Source organism: Amblyraja radiata, chromosome 23 (genome assembly GCF_010909765.2).
Source record: "Amblyraja radiata isolate CabotCenter1 chromosome 23, sAmbRad1.1.pri, whole genome shotgun sequence".
NCBI classification, from domain to species: Eukaryota; Metazoa; Chordata; class Chondrichthyes; order Rajiformes; family Rajidae; genus Amblyraja; species Amblyraja radiata.
The window spans coordinates 31,623,040-31,640,034 of NC_045978.1; the positions used below are offsets into that span (position 1 = coordinate 31,623,040).

Here is a 16,995-nt window from a genome sequence, read left to right on the forward strand (position 1 = left end):
CACTCAACATTATTCTCTTATCATGTATCTGTACACTGTAAACGGATCGATTGTAATCATGTATTGTCTTTCTGCTGACTGGTTAGCACGCAACAAAAGCTTTTCACTCTACCTCGACATGCGTGACAATAATCTAAACTGAAGCTGAAGAAAGAGAGGGGCAATGTACGGTAGTTATTTAACCTAATGTTCTGTATACTTTGGGATGTGGAAGAAAACTAGAGCACCGAGGAAGCCCACAAGATCACAAGGGGAATATGCTAAAGGGCCTGTCCCACGCGGCCGTCATTTGCGTGTAATTTACGCAACATCATTTACGCGTCATGATGCATGACGCGCGTCGTGACGAGCACGTGATGCGCGCATGGTGCGTGGTGACATCGGCAGTGACTCGCGGTTGTGCGCAGCATCCCAAGATTTTGTGATGTACAAAATCTTCACGCGCCATCTGCGTGACGCGCAAATGACGACCAAGCGGGACAGGCCCTTAACTCCACACAGACAACACTAGAGGTCAGGACTGAACCTGAGTTGCGGGAGCAGTGAGGCTGTGGTGCAATCGTTGCACCACTAGTGCATGATGAGGTGCAGCCAGGGCCGGCGTTAAGCCGATTTGACCGATTGCTCCCAATTGGGCCCCGCGCCTAAGCGGGGCCCCGCACTAATGTTCAGTATTTCGTACGGAAATACGAATTCTCTTTGTTAAATAAAGATTTTTTTAAATTCGCCATCCGGATTTTTTTTAAACGAACATGTATAACAACCGCTGCACGGCCATCATACACAAACGATTTGTTAACTAGTGCTGTTAGCACTTCTTAACGGTAAGTACTTAACACCTTGTTATGCAATGTCATGAATCTGCATCTATCCGCATTCCTCAGTAAATGTTATAGTGTTTTGAACAAGTATTAATGACGCCGTGTTCCTTTGAATAAAATTCACGCGGCGTCATTAATACTTGTTTAAAACACAATTACATTTACTGAGGAATGTAGATCGATGACACGTTGAGAATTTCATTTAACTCACCATCATGAGTGAGGGCCCCGGACCGCGAGAAGGGGCTTCTTCCTGGTGTGCAGGTTAGTCATTCACCTACCGACCCACGTTGTGTCCAAAGATCTTATAGCGGATCTTTGGTTGTGTCTCTCTGTATTTTGCTCACTCCCTCCCTCCCTCTTTCTCTCGCGCTCTCTCTCCCGCTCCCCATATTGTCTCTCTCTAGCTCTCCCACTCCCTCTCTATCACCCTGTCCCCTCAGCATTCCCGGAATCGTTGACGTTTTGCAGTAGACAAAAATGCTGGAGAAACCCTGCGGGTGAGGCATTCGCCTGGCCCGCTGAGTTCCTCCAGCACTCTGTGTTTTTTGTTTGGCTCTGAAGTTGAAGGTGGCTCAGCGGGACGGGCAGCGGCTCTGGGGAGAGGGTTGTGTTTCTGGTCGAGACCCTTCTTCAGACAATCACAAGTACTCTCATCGACGCGAGTTCAGTGCGGTCTGAAGAAGGGTCTTCTCTCCAGAGTCGCTGCGCTGCCTGTCCTGCTGAGTTACTCCAGCTTTATGTCTATCTTCAATTTCAGAGAATTACAATTTCTCACGCGGGGCTTATAACGTCTCTAAATCCCTCTGGGACCCTCTGAACACGTCTAAACCCCCTCTAGCCCCCCTATTTCCCTCTATTCCCCTCTAAACAATTGTAAACACACCTGAACCCATCTGAAGCCCTCTAAACATCTCTAAACCGTTTAAACCCCTCTAAACTAGGAGGCTGCAAGGTGACTTGGATAGGCTGGGTGAGTGGGCAAATGCATGGGAGATGCAGTATAATGTGGATAAATGTGAGGTTATCCACTTTGGTGGCAAAAACAGGAAAGTAGACTATTATCTGAATTGTGGCCGATTAGGAAAAGGGGAGATGCAACGAAAAATGCTCACGGCAGACCAAACGTGTTAAACAGAAATTGGTCAGATATTGAGCTTTACACAGTGAGAAATCATGTGAAATAATCACTGAATTTAATTTTAAATTAATGTACCTGCATGTTATACTGTTTAGTTTGGAGATACCACCAGATAGTCTGGTTGATACAACCAGATCAGTTTGGAGATACAACCAGATTAGTTTGGAGATACAACCAGATTAGTTTGGAGATACAACCAGATAGTCCACTGAGTTCGCACCGACCAGCGATTTTTGTTACAGATTTGACAAATTTATTTGGTGGCCAATCAAACGCTGTCTCTAGGGGGGTTGCATCCAATCACCAACCAGCTTGCCTTAAAATTCCCGAAACTACACGAAATATAAACATACATAAATTTTTACTTTTCTAGAGTAGGGGCCCCGCCATCAGTTTTCTAATTGGGCCCCGCAATTCCTAGCACCGGCCCTGGGTGCAGCTAATACAGATGAACGTGTGAAATCCTCAACTAGAATAGGCAGTGGTGTCTAAAGGGATCGGGGGATTTGGCGGTAAAGAGGGAACAGGGTACTGAAGTCTACGAGCATGCTGGATGGTTGAGCCAGGTTACCTACTTCTGTTGCTTTTTCTACGTTTCTAAAACATTTTCAAATCGAGCCGTCAGCCCAAAGATTGGAAGAATTTTGAAACTGACAAATAAGCTGTATCATTAAAACTGTACTTCCAATGAGGGAACAACTGTATTCTGCAGCTCAGCAAGTGTAGAAATGTATCCCTGGAAGGTGAAACTACCCTACAATGGGGTGATCTTATATAAGATCATAGATGGTAAGACTGCATCTCAAAAGTAACAAACACAATCCCCAGCAACGATGGGTCTTTGATCTAGTCATGGGTCGCCCTCACTTTGAGGAGCCATTGAACCATCTCTTCTCAGTTGAAAGTATGTATCCTAGCAACAATAAAAATCATCCAATGATGGCAAAACAGTATTTCTGTTCAGTGAAATAGTTACCCACTATTTCAGTGTTACTGCATAACAGCAATAGTAAGTCAGTAACAGTTGGTATGTTACCCAACAGAGGTGAACCTATATCTAAATGTCGGTAGAACTGTACACCATTACAGTGGAATTGTACAAATGATGATAAACTGGTAACCAACCAGCAGCCAAACTAATGACAAAGGGTCTTTGACCTGAAATGTTGTCCGTTTTCTTCCCATAGATGTGACCAGATTGCTGAGTATTTCAAGCATTTTCTGGGTTTTATTTCATTTTAAATTAACCAAGCACCAATGTCAACACATCATCAGGAGAGCTGCATGCAGTATTGAGGAACTATACTGCCAAATCAGTGGGATATTGAATGAACCTCAGCACGGCAATTAAAGTGTGGGGAGTAATAGCGACTGTTGTCCATGGCTTGACTCACAAAAGCCTCAGTGCTGTCAACTGAGAAAGATTATGGAAGATCTCAAAGTTGGCTGCCTGTAAAAATGTATCATCTTCTTCTCTCTCCATTATGATGTGTAAGCTGTGATCTTTACCAACACAGGCCCGAGCCCAGCGCATAGAGGGGTCAAGCAAGGCTACATATTGCCCTAACCCACTATTCAATTTTCCTCACTGCAAAATGGCCCCTCACCTCCAACAAGCTTTTGAAGTGGACAAGGGAATCTACTCATCCTCTGCTTCCTCCAGTCCAGAACCATAGACACTCCAACATGTGTTAAAGTGCGCAGTGACATTTGCCTACTCGCACACTCGCAAGACCAAATTCCACACTGAAGCCTCCATGAGGGCAAATTTCACGCTAAACATTTGGGAGATAAGGGCCCACCATACAGCTCCAACGAAGGGGGTCATATCATCCTTAAACATACTACAAAAACAGGCATTATTCCCAGTTCCATTATGCCAAGCCATTTTCAGGAAGGCAGGGATATCACTCGAAGGACGTCCTCAAAGCCTCCGATAGAACATGTACCATTCTCACTGCTGAAAGTGGAGGGAGAAACATTTGGGAAAGCACTGTTTATGTTGTGTATCGGCAGCAGAAGCACATGGAGCTGGAATACAAACTACAGAAGACGGGAGCAACAGTCCAAATGAACAACCCACCCACCCATCCTATTAGCAATACATATGACAGAGTCTGTGAGTGCACAGATTCTGGATCATCCATCACTTTCAAACCCACAGAATGGGGGAAAAGCAATTTGTTCTGCAACATGGAGGTACAATTCCTGGGCACCATATTGCAGCTCAGCATTGGTCGAATTGTAACTGGAAATGAAAATAGTGGAACAGTACCAAAATAATCATAGTTGTACCCCTGAAGTGAGTACACTGTAGGTCAACGATCCTAGAAATGTATCTTAGCAGTGGTAGAGCCGTATCCCATCACTAGTGGAATTCTATCTTGCAATGATGAAACTGTACCTCTTTATTAATGATCAAACTGCATCTCAGCAAGTGTAGAAATGTATCCCTGGAAGGTGAAACTACCCTACAATCGGGTGATCTTTAGAGGTGTATAAGATCACGAGGGGTATGGATTGGGTAGATGTATAGAGTCTTTTACCCAGAATAGAGGAATCGAGAACCAGAGGATATAGGCATGAGGGGAAAAATTTAATAGGAACCTGCGAGGTAACTTGTTCACACAGTGGGCGGTGGGTATATGGAACAAGCTGCCAGATTAGGTAGTTGAGGCAGTGACTATATTGCAACATTTAAAAGACATTTGGACAGGTACATGAATGAGAAAGGGTTGAAGGGAGATGGGCCAAATGCAGGCAGGCGGGACTAGTGTGGTTGGGGCATCTTGGTCAGCGTGGGCAAGTTGGGCCGAAGGGCCTGCTTCCATGCTCTCTGATTCTAATAGTAAAACTGTGCCGTTAGAGCATCAATGGAAGAATTGCTCCCAGCAAAAAAGCTGGATACCCCTGAAGTATGAAAATAGTACTCCCGTACTGATGGAATTATACGGCAGGAATATTGGAACAATATCTCTGCAATCATACAACTCTACCCCATCACTAAGTCATGCCCTTGTCAGTTTCAACTTGAGCAGCTGAGAGGAAGTGCAACATGAGTTTTAAAAAGCCGCAGTTAACATCTCAGAGTGACTACTCCTAGTGGTGTCTAAAGGCAAGGCAGACACTAGCAGAGTGGCCAATTGGGATCGTGTTGAGAGAGACTGTGTTGAGGGTAAGTGCTGTATCGGGGGTAAGTGCTGAGGCTTTGACTCATGAGGCTTTGGCCAGAAGGCTGGACAAAGGGTGAGGTAAGGGTAAAATTCTTTTTTTTTTGGTGACTCTCCTTGGTCTTAGTGCATTAAGCCCCTGTCCCACTTAGGAAACCTGAACGGAAACCTCTGGAGACCTTGCACCCCACCTAAGGTTTCCGTGAGGTTTCCGGAGGTTTTGGTCACTCTCCCTAATGGTGGAAAGTGGTTTCCGCGTAGTCGCGGCTTCTTCTATGTTCCTGCGATTATTTCAAAAAAGCCAAAACCGGCATCAACTAAAAATAGGTTGCCGTTTGGTCAAAGCCAGTGGAGTGGGGTTGCTGTTTACTTACAGGCAGTCGAAGGCAATCTCCTTCGCTGACCGGCCATTTTGATTGGCTCATTGGAGTTTTCAGCAAAGATCCTGTAGGATCTTTGGTTTTCAGGACCTAGAAGATCCGCCGGAAGGTAAAATGCCCGCTTTATTAAACTTCTTAAAACTGTCTCCACTCCTTCTCCCCCCCACCCCCCTTCTCTCCCCTTCTCCCCCCTTCTCTCCCCTTCTCCCCCCTTCTCTCTCCCCTTCTCTCCCCTTCTCTCCCCTTCTCTCCCCTTCTCTCTCCTTCTCTCCCCTTCTCTCTCCCCTTCTCTCCCCTTCTCTCCCCTTCTCCCCCCTTCTCTCTCCCCTTCTCTCCCCTTCTCTGTCCTTCTCTCCCCTCTCCCCTTCTCTCCCCTTCTCCCCCCTTCTCTCTCCCCTTCTCTCCCCTTCTCTGTCCTTCTCTCCCCTTCTTTCCCCTTCTCTCCCTCTCTCCCACGCTCTCTAAAAGACTTACCATGCTCTGTGGCATCCGTTTACCTTCCTCTTCATCGCGCAGACAGCGTTCCTCTGCTGTCCCTGGCCCCCGCCTTCGCGATGTGTTTGTGTGTGTGTGTGTGTGTGCGCGCGATCGGTAGCAAAGATCTTGTAGGATCTTTGGTCAGTAGATGCAGTTCACGCTTCGGTCGAGGCTTTCCAGGCGAGTGACCAAAACCTCTGGCGGCTCGTGGAAACCTTGGGTGGGGCGCAAGGTCACCAGAGGTTTCCGTTCAGGTTTCCTAAGTGGGACAGGGGCATTAGAGGGAGCAGTTAGAACATTGGTAGGTTCTGCCTTGCTGATGTGGGGTGTCAGGGACATTTCCATTGTCCCCGAGGACTATACCCGTGGGAAGTGTTTCCAACTCCACCTCCTGACATAACATGTGGGGCAACTGGAGCTGCAGCTGAACAACATTAGGAAACCAAGAAGACTGAATTCTGTCATTTTATGTAAATACCCCACCCCCTTTTTCCTCCTCTCTTCCATATGCCCCACTTGGGTGTGCACCCATTCCTCCATAATCCTGCCCTCCCTTCCCCCTATCCTGTTCCACCTATATTTTGATCAGCTGGGCAAGTGGGCCATGGGAGTTTAATTCAGATAAGTGTGAACTGGTGCATTTTGGAAAAACAAACCAGGGCAGGACCTTCACAGTGAATGGTTGGGCCTTGGGAAGTGTTGTCGAGATCTAGTACAAGTACATGGTTCCCTGAAAATGGCGTCAATGGTCATAAGGTGGCGAAGAAGAGTTTTTAGTATCAACTTCACCACCAATTTCCATCCTGCACTCAAATTTAATTGGACCATTTCCGACACCTCCCTCCCCTTTCTTGATCTCACAGTCTTCATCACAGGAAATTGACTATCGACTGACATATATTAGAAACCCACTGACTCTCACAACTATGTCGACTGCATTTCTTCCCACCCTGCTTCCTGCAAACACGCTATCCCCTACTCCCAATTCCTCAGTCTACACTGAATCTGCACCCAAGTAGAGGTGTTCCATACCAGGACTTCATTCTTTAGGGTTCCCCTCTCCTATCATAGATGAGGCCCTCACTCGTGTTTCCTTGGTACCCCGCATCTCCACCATTGCTCCCTCTCCCCTAGACGCAACAGAGATAGAGTCCCCCTAGTCCTTACCTTTCACCCCATCAGCCGTCGCATACAGCACATAATCCTCCAAAATTTCCGCCTCCTCCAATAGGATCCCACCACCAGCCACATTTTCCCATCTCCACCCCCTTCCACCTTCCGCAGAGTCCGATCCCTCCGCAACTCCCTAGTTAACTCATCCCTTCCCACCCAAACCACCCCAACCTCGGGTTCATTCCCCTGCAAACGCAGAAAATGCAACACCTCTCCCGGGACCCCGACAGTCCGTTCAGGTTAGGCAGAGGTTCACTTGCACCTCTTCCAACCTCATCTATGGTATCCGTTGTTCCAGATGTGGACTCTTACACATCGGCGAAACCAAACGTAGACTGGACAATCATTTCGCTGAGCACCTTCGCTCAGGCCGCCTGAACCTACCTGACCTCCCGGTTGCTAAACACTTTAATTCTCCCACACATTCCCACACAGACCTTTCTGTCCTAGGTCTCCTCCATTGTCAGAGTGAGGCCAAATGCAAATTGGAGGAACAGCATCTTATATTTCGCTTGGGCAGCTTTCAGCCCAGTGGTATGTATTTTAATTTCTCTAACTTCAGGTAACCCCAGCATTCCCTCTCTCTCTATCCCTCCCCCACCCAAGTCGCACTAGCTTCTTGATTTCACCTAACAAACAGCTTAAAATGGCCTGTTTCCATTTCATTGTTACTTTTTTGCATATCTTTTATTTATTGTTCTTTATCTCTCTACATCATCATCTATATCTCTCATTTCCCTTATCTCTAAGCAGTCTGAAGAAGGGTCTCGACCCGAAACATCACCCATTCCTTTTCTCCAGAGATGCTGCCTGTCCCGCTGAGTTACTCCAGCTTTTTGTGTCTATCCAAGGTTTTTAGTCCAAGCAGCGGCTGCACAGAAATAGGGCAGTGCGTGCAGGCAGCTGTCATTATATATGAATGGCATTGGTGTATGGTTGCTTTAAAATGGCACGCAGGTACCATTAACCAACAAGTCTACAACAGAAACATTCCGATTGGAAACATGTGTAAAACACGACTGCCCAACACTTTTCCCAATCTCAGAATCAGCAATGTTGACTAAAGAAGAGCGTCAGTGTATGCAGACTCGTTGGGCGGGCACAGCGGTAGAGTTGCTGCCTTACAGCGCTTGCAGTGCCGGAGACCCGGGTTCAATCCCGACTACGGATGCTGTCTGTACGGAAGTTGTACATTCTCCCCGTGACCGCGTGGGTTTTCTGTGCTGTATCTCTAAACTAAAAAAATAAAAAAGGTATCAATGTTTAAACCAAATACAAGGTTTATGGATTGACACCGTGGGTAGGCAAGGCTGAGAATGTTATGTCAAGGTTCATTCTGTATGGGTAGCTGCAATTTGTATTGATTATACTCGGTGTATAAACAATCCGTCGCCACAATATCTTGTTTATTGACAAAATCTTGTGCGCAGATGATAAATACGTACTGGCAGGCACAGTGTGTCAGGCTGAACATATGTGTACAGGCTGAACATAGAACAGGAAAGCACAGGAACAGGTCGTTTGGCCCATGATGCAAAATTACTCATCATTCTGACATAATTCTGCTCAAGTTCAAACAAATGCCTCAAAACTCATTAGCCGGCGGTTCATTCTACAGCAAGACAATGATCCCAAACATACTGCTAAAGCAACAAAGGAGTTTTTCAAACCTTAAAAATGGTAAATTCTTGAATGGCCAAGTCAATCACCTGATTGGAACCCAATTGAGCATGCCTTTTATATGCTGAAGAGAAAACTGAAGGGGACTAGCGCCCAAAACAAGCATAAGCTAAATATGGCTGCAATACAGGCCTGGCAGAGCATCACCAGAGAAGACACCCAGCAACTGGTGATGTCCATGAATCGCAGACTTCAAGCAGTCATTGTATGCAAAGGATATGCAACAAAATACTAAACATGACTACTTTCATTTACATGACATTGCTGTGTCCCAAACAATTTGGTGCCCTGAAATGGGAGGACTATGTATAAACACTGCTGTAATTTCTACATGGTGAAACCAAAATGTATAAAAATGGCCTTTATTAAAATCTGACAATGTGCACTTTAACCATATGTGATTTATTCTATTACAAATCTCAAATTGTGAAATACAGAGGCAAATAAATAAATGATGGGTCTTTATCCCAAACATTGTGGAGTGTACTGTAATCCCAAAATCCAGATCCTTCCGTTTCCTACATATCCGTGTGCCTGTCTAAAACCCACAATCGTATCTGCTTCCACCACCACTCCTGCCTCCACATTCCACGCACCCAATGTGTTTCCTGTATCCATTTTACTCGCCAGGTCTGTGTTCCACACTCGTTTTACTCACTAGGTCTGTGTTTCCACACTCTTTTTACTCACAGGGATTGTCTTTCATTCATTCTTTTTACACCGGTAATATGCTTCCCACCCGCCTTTAACTCACTGGATCTCTCTTACCCTGCTCCTTTTAAACTTACGGGCACCATTTCCAGGCTGTTTGAATCCATTTATACAGAAGGGTGTGAAGGTGTCAGTGGACGGATGGGAAGAGCTCCCATTCTGTAATCACAGCCAGGATGCATCGTAACCAGGTGCCTCACTGTACTTGTGCTGTTGAGAGATCACTAGCAGTGTTCGCCATGAGTGAGAAATTACACATACTGGAAATGAGAGCAGCCGGCTGATTGAGTTGAGTAATGAGGACTGCTTGCTTTTAGATTAGTGAGGAAGGGGAGTCCATAAAGGAATCACCCACAGTTAGGAAAGCAAGTGTGGACTGTTTCGGGAGAGTCAAGTAACAAAAACTTCCGATCAGAATTGACAATACACTGGTCACTGGCACTGGGTTCCTGAAGAACCCGTGGCTTCACCAGAAGCTGGCATGGTCAGAACCCCGACAGTCATCTGGGGTCTGACACAAACTCAAAGCCAAGCCCCAGCACACAAGGGATGACACACAGCAAGGGTTACAGGATCAACGTGTTTGCAGCCGTGCTCTCCAATTACTGCTCTTGTTGACGTGTTCTGCACCCAGCCTCCCACGGAGAACTCTGTGTGTGTGTGAACTGGCACAACATTGCTGTACCGACCGCTGCAGTGTGACGACATTCAGCAGAACAATCGGCCTTTTTATTCCAGCAGGAGCCTCCCCGTCCTGTGGTGCGTGCGTGCACGCCGCGATACACAGGGCAACAGTAACACTGCAGTGTTAACTGAAAAATGGGTTGATTTGATGTCATTTGTTCTGACAACCAAACAGAGGAGGAATGGGGAGGGAGGGGAAGGGTCAAAGGTCATCAAATAGCTCAGGTTTAGTGAACGTCCAGCCAAGACTGGGGAGAGAGGGGGGGGGGGGGAGGGGGGGGGGGGGGGGGGGGGGCGATGATCAACAATTTCACGTGTTTTCAAATGAGAGATCAGCCCCTGCTGTTCATTTGCAGAGCTGCCTGAATCAGCAATCCTCTCGCAACAGGGCCTTTTCGAAGGAGAAGGAACTGACACTGTTCACTGTGATAAGTATGATTTTCAAACCCATTCTCCGGCTGTATTTTGTGGGGTGCGTTTACAATCGGGCAGTGGTGTGTTGAGTGAGGGGCTGTGTGGAATGGGGGGGGGGGGGGGCTTGAATCACACCGTGGAAACACTGAGCCCGGCCTTGTAGAGGAAACTGCCTGTTCCCGTGGAAACTGCCTGGGGCTCAACACCAGGATAACGGGATTATTGAGGGCACTCGGCTACAAATTGGTTCCAGCAGTGGCAGAGTAGAGACAGCGTGATAATGTTATTTGGTACATTGTACAAAGCTTTGAACAATCAGCTCAACGTTCAACAATAGGCTGTTGGAGAAAGACAAGGACACAGCAGATTCACTCGCCCGGGACATACAGAACTAGGTTCACTCTGACCCGGGACAGGGAGTACCAGGGTCACTCTGACCCGGGATAGAAAGTATAGGGTCACACTGACCTGGGATAGAAAGTATAGGGTCACACTGACCCGGGATAGAAAGTATAGGGTCATACTGACACACATAGAGAGGACCAGGATCACACTGACCCGGGACAGGGAGTACCAGGGTTACACTGACCCAGGTAAAAGGTATAGGGTCACACTGGCACAGGATAGAAGGAACCAGGGTCCCACTGACACACATAGAGAGGACCAGGGTCACACTGACCCGGGATAGAAAATGCAGGGTCACGCTGACCCACATACAGAGGACCAGGGTTACACTGACCCAGGACAGGGAGTACCAGGGTGACACTGACCCAGGTAGAAAGTACTGGGTCACACTGACACAGGATAGAAAGGACCAGGGTCACACTGACCCACATAGGGAGTACCAGGGTCACACTGACCCGGACAGGGAGTACCGAGTATCCTGGTGTTGGGCCCTGAGCAGTTTCCCCGGGAACAGGGAGTTTCCGCCACAGGGCCGAGCTCAGTGTTCCCACGGTGTGATTCAAGCCCCCCCATTCCACACAGTATTATCACACCGAGTCAGGAGAGAGAGAGAGAGAGTATTAATGTCCCACTGATCGAGGACAGAGAGTATCTGGGTCACATCATAGTTTAAGGAAAATGTGAATGCACTGGTGAGACTAGATTTTAAAAGGTCATCCTGTAGTTGCTTAACTGAACCATGAAACCATTACACATGTATGCTGACCATCACCTATTAACCTATCTTCTCTGTGCCTGTTGAACCCTCAATGACTCATAGTAAACAGTAGTTTTAAGTCTAATTTTCAATGTCAAAGTGTCATAGAGTGATACAGTGTGGAAACAGACCCTCCAGCCCAATTTACCCACACGAGCTACCAAATGTCCCAGCCCGCATTTGGTCCATATCTCTCCAAACCTCTCCTATTCATGTACCTGTCTAACTGTTTCTTAAATGTTGGGAAAGTCCCTCTGGCAGCTTGTTCCATACACCCACCACCGTTTGTATGTCCTCCAGAGCTTTGCTGCATTCTATGCTTCCCCCAGTCTCACTCCACTGAAAAATGACCACTCCTCCAATTCTGGCAGTATGATCATTATCGATTTAATCCGTCATTGTCGATCAAGCTCTTGAAATCTGAAGCCTTTCCATCTGGGCAAAGGGCTGAATATTCTTGTGTAAAAGACTTGAGTGTCTCAGTGGCCCCTTCCAGTGACTAATTCCTATTGCTGGATAACAGGCTTGAAGGGCTGAATGGTCTCCTCCCGAGACGGGACTTGCTGGCCTGGGCAGGAGCAGTGGGGACAGCGATCGTTCTCTGTTGTGCCTGTGTCTGTTGTTATAGGGCTTGATGATATTTAAGATGCCAGTTCCTTGCCCCGCAGGTACGTGGGGAGACGATGGCTCACTGGATCACTGGCTTGTTGCTCCTGATGGGACTGAGCACCACAACAAGCTCCAACCCTGGCTGCCGTGTCCGCATCACTGAGAGAGGCCTGACGCTGAGTAAGATCCCGCAGCCTCACATTCCCAGGTCGCTTCTCACCAAACAAACACACAGCTTACTTTGCGAACAATGAAAGTGCAACTTTCTGAATGTTTGGTGGGGAGGGGGGGAGGGGGGGAGCTGATACACTTCACTGTCAGCCTATCATTGTTTGTGGGCCAGCCGCTGCAAGTGATGAATTGCTATGAAGGAGGGAACTCACCGTATCTCACAGGATGGATATCTATACATAACACCTACTGTGTTTCAGCTCAACAGACTAAAGGGACATAACCACATATCAGAACCTATCCATTCACACACACACGCTTGATAGAAGCATGCCCTATATACAAATACCTACAGGCTAGTGTGCACACACAGATCTTTTACACCAATTATAACCAATAGTGACATACACATATGTTGCCCATCTATTTAGGTCAGACACTATCAATGCATTTATACTATCCGTGTGCTCTATCACACACAACTGCTCTGTGCACTGGTGAAAAACACTGGTGAAAAACTGGTGAAAAACACACACGCATTGTCAATGCATTTCAAGCTAAAGGCTTCCACACACACATGCAATCTCTGCATTGCCTCCACCCCTCTGCACATATGCAATCACATAAACTGACCTTGCACACATCCACACAAAGACGCAGCAGAACAAAAAGCAATGTACTTGTACATAATCCGTGTATCTACACACAACAGCACATGCACACTCCAATATACACAGCTTTGTGAGTACACGTTGAACAGAATTAAAAAGGAAACTTTCCACTGCCTGGAGTCAGAGCAGTCACAAATAATGATTAAATTAAATGCATTAATCAGCCCGGCTCCTTCTGACACCTGGCAGCAGGCACATGGAAACACTGCCAGCCAAAAAACTCTCACACGTCTTGGAAGTCGATTGTTGCTTCAACATAATCGTTGGATCTACATTTTGGCAGTAATTTGGTAACAGCTTCGCCATCAGGAGTGTAACACTTCCCAGAGCTTTATCAGCATCTCTCCTGAACAGATGGAGATTTGCCAGAGATACCCTCATTCCAGGAGCAGGTTAAAAAAACCATATAAACTACCTTTCTCATATAATGGCAGTGGGCACACATGGAGTCAAGCAGCGTTGGAAACAGGTCCTTCGGACCAATGCATCCATGCCAACCAAGATGCCCATCTACGCTATTCCCATTTGCTCACATTTTATGCATATCTCTCTAAAACCCCTCCTTTCCATGTATGTCCAAATATCTTTCAAATATTGTTATTCTACCTGCATCCACCACTTCCTCTGGCAGCTTGTTCCCTACATGTATCACCTTCTACCTTCTACGACAAAAAGTTCCCCGTCAGATTCCTATTAAATCTTTCTTCTCTCATCTTAAACCTATACCCTCTAGTTGTTGATTCCCCTACCCTGGGAAAATGCTGCGTGCATTCACCCTATCAATGACCCTCATGATTTTATATACCTCCATAAGACCACCCCGTTACAATCTCTGACGTTCCAAGAATGAAGTCCCAGCCCACCCAATCCCTTCCTATAATTCAGTCCATCAAATCCTGGCAACATCCTCATAAATCTGTTCTGAACTCTTTCTAGCTTAATTGCATCTTTCCTATAGCAGGGTGACCAAGCTGAACACAAGAGTGGATCATAATGATTCTGTACTACTACAATTATAATGTCCAAACTTCAGTACTCAATGCCCTTATTGATGAGGCACAGCATGCCAAAAGTCTTCTTCACCACTCTGTCCACCTGGAATGCCATCCTGGGAATTAAGTACCTGCACCCCCAAGTCCCTCAGTTCTACAGCACTCCCCAGGTCCCTATCATTCACTGTGAACCAACATCACTGAGAAGTGTGCCGGTTGGAAATGTTTGGGTACCTTGAGGTCATGAATAGAAATTCACAAATGCAAGTTCTTTATTTTCATATCCGGGTCCTTCCCAGGTTACAAATGCCTGACTTGTATGGCCCGTATATACGACTCAGTGTTTGGGAGACTGGCATGATGGATTTTACAGCTACTGCGGGGTGGTGGACATGTTCTGCCATGTGGGAACTCAGTTTGTGGCAATATCTGAATGGTTAAGTTGAATCTCCTGGTTCAACTACACATTGCCCTTGGATGGCTTTTGTTTTTATTTAAGTATATTGGCAGTCCACAATATTTTTGACGTGAACTGTTCTGGTCATAAGTAGTTCTCAGAAATGGGGTAACCTGTTGTAACCTGCAGGGGACTTGCACACACAACTCCAATAGGTGTGCACACTTTCACACACATTCAATCACATCACTCATGCACTCACACACATATGCACACCGACACATTGTCACAAAACACATATATGCATATTTCACACTTCTGTGCATTCACGTGCACAATCACATCTCACACACACACACATGATACAATCACATGCATGCAAACATCTATATACACAAACCCACATTTAATATATACAGTATATAGACACTGAATGACACGGTGGGCTGACTCATTTCCTAGACAATTGCAATTGATACAAATTTGAACACAAGTCAGGGCAGATATTATTGGAAATTCAAGCCGTGCTGCACAAAACCAAGTCTGAATATTCTTTTGTTTTATATAGTTCAGTATGAAGGATTGAAATTTGTTGCTGAAGAACTTGAAAATATCTCAATTTCGGATTTATCTGGGAAACAGGGTCCATTCCAGTATTCCATTAATGGGTAAGTATCTTCTTGGACCTTGCTGCTGCTGCTTGCTTGTGGACCAGGAACACTGAGATTTGTACTTTTTGATATCCTACAGGGTGAATATCACTGAACTGAATTTATCTGGTGCCACCCTTGGCTTCCAAAATGATGCTGGTCTACTCTTTGAAACAATTAACTCATCCATCAGCATCACCTTCCAGAGGGACATGATGTACTGGCTGTTGTGAGTGCCTTTTATTCCTACCGTGTCCTGCATGATCTGTGCTGTCACGCTGTGTTACATATCCCAGCACCTGTGCTTCACCCGCTTGCATCATTGGCTAGGTTTTGAGACCCCAGTGTCACTGAAATTCCTTGCAGGTATCACATATATTCACCTGGGGGTGGTTTAAACTCACTTTACGTCGAATGTACAGTAGAGAAATGGACATTTATCCCTATCAGGCCATGCTGGAGTTTATCATAGAGTCTGAGTTGTTCAGCACAAAACCTGTTCCTGCTATACATTCTACAAAAAGTGAGTTTAAAGTGAGTTAGAGGTGGATAAATGTGATTACTGCCAGGAATTTCAGTGACACTCGGCTCATCTACACTTAATTTGATTTGCCCACAATAGGATCATATCTTCCCGTGTCTTGTCTATTTATGTCTAAATATCTCTTACATGTATAACGTGGTGATTACATCTGATCCTTCTACCTCCTCTGGCTGTGCAACAAAACCTTACATTCTATGCTTACAAACTATGAAAGCAAAACATGCCATATGCCATAAAAAAGGACAGGAAGTGCTTAGCAGGTCAGGCAGCATCTCTGGAGAACATGGATAGATGATGTTAAGGGGTCGGGACCCTTCTTTAGTCTGCAATATACCATCTTCACTACACTGTCCACCTGTGTTACCACTTTCAGGGAAACTTAGATTTGGATCTCGAAGTCTCACTGTTCATCAACATTCTGTGACATCCTGCTATTTATTGTATATGTCCTACCCATATTTGACTTCCAAAAATGCATCATCTCACACTTGTCGGAATTAAATTCTGATTTGATCCCAGCACTGATCCCACCACTGATCCCAGCACTCTACTCTCCACCTCCTTTCACCAAGCCAATTTTGGATTCAATTTGCCAGTTTGCCTCGGAACCCACATGCCTTAATGTTCTGGTCCAGCCTCCCATCTGAAACCTTGTCAAATGTCTTACATTACAAAGTTTTCTCAAAGTGCAGGCATCATAAATTGCTCTCCTTCAGTGGATAGGGCTCCCATTCAACACCCACAAATACTCCTGAATAAGAAGCGAACACAGTTCTGATGAACAGTTGGTAGTTGACCAACAGTTAGTGGTAGACCAACAGTTAGTGGTAGACCAACAGTTAGTCAGTGCTGGCACTGCTGGCAGCTCACATGTTTATCCTTGAAACTGCCTCTCACCTTGGCAATGTCATGTTCTTTCTTGTGAAATCGTAGTTTGATTTCACACTTTCTAATGAATAATATTGTGAGGATTGAAATCTGGATTGCTAATGGAGCTCATTTAGTTGTATCTGTGATCAGTGAGGTAGACGTTGTCACTGGGGCTGCAGAGGGTGTGATAATGGTGGGGATTGGGGGGGGGGGGGTGACCTGTGGTGCCGTGGATGTGGTAACCATGGGAAGCGGTGTGATCAGTGTTTGAGAATAGG

The 16,995-nt window shown here is 46.0% G+C and overlaps 1 protein-coding gene across 4 annotated transcripts in view; it reads left to right on the forward strand.

Moving 5' to 3' along the window:
• LOC116986432 (phospholipid transfer protein) overlaps window positions 1-16,995 on the forward strand; it is a 60,252-nt gene that overhangs the window by 7,658 nt on the left and 35,599 nt on the right. Inside the window, exons 1-5 of one of the 4 annotated variants that reach the window (XM_033041968.1) lie at window positions 10,181-10,312; window positions 10,594-10,669; window positions 12,482-12,602; window positions 15,222-15,321; window positions 15,404-15,532. In XM_033041968.1, coding sequence (XP_032897859.1) covers window positions 12,497-12,602; window positions 15,222-15,321; window positions 15,404-15,532 — 335 coding nt within the window. In that variant the 5' untranslated portion in view covers window positions 10,181-10,312; window positions 10,594-10,669; window positions 12,482-12,496. Of the gene's footprint in view, window positions 1-10,163; window positions 10,313-10,520; window positions 10,670-12,481; window positions 12,603-15,221; window positions 15,322-15,403; window positions 15,533-16,995 lie in introns of those variants that run through there. The other 3 variants (XM_033041969.1, XM_033041967.1, XM_033041970.1) reach the window with 3 other exon arrangements.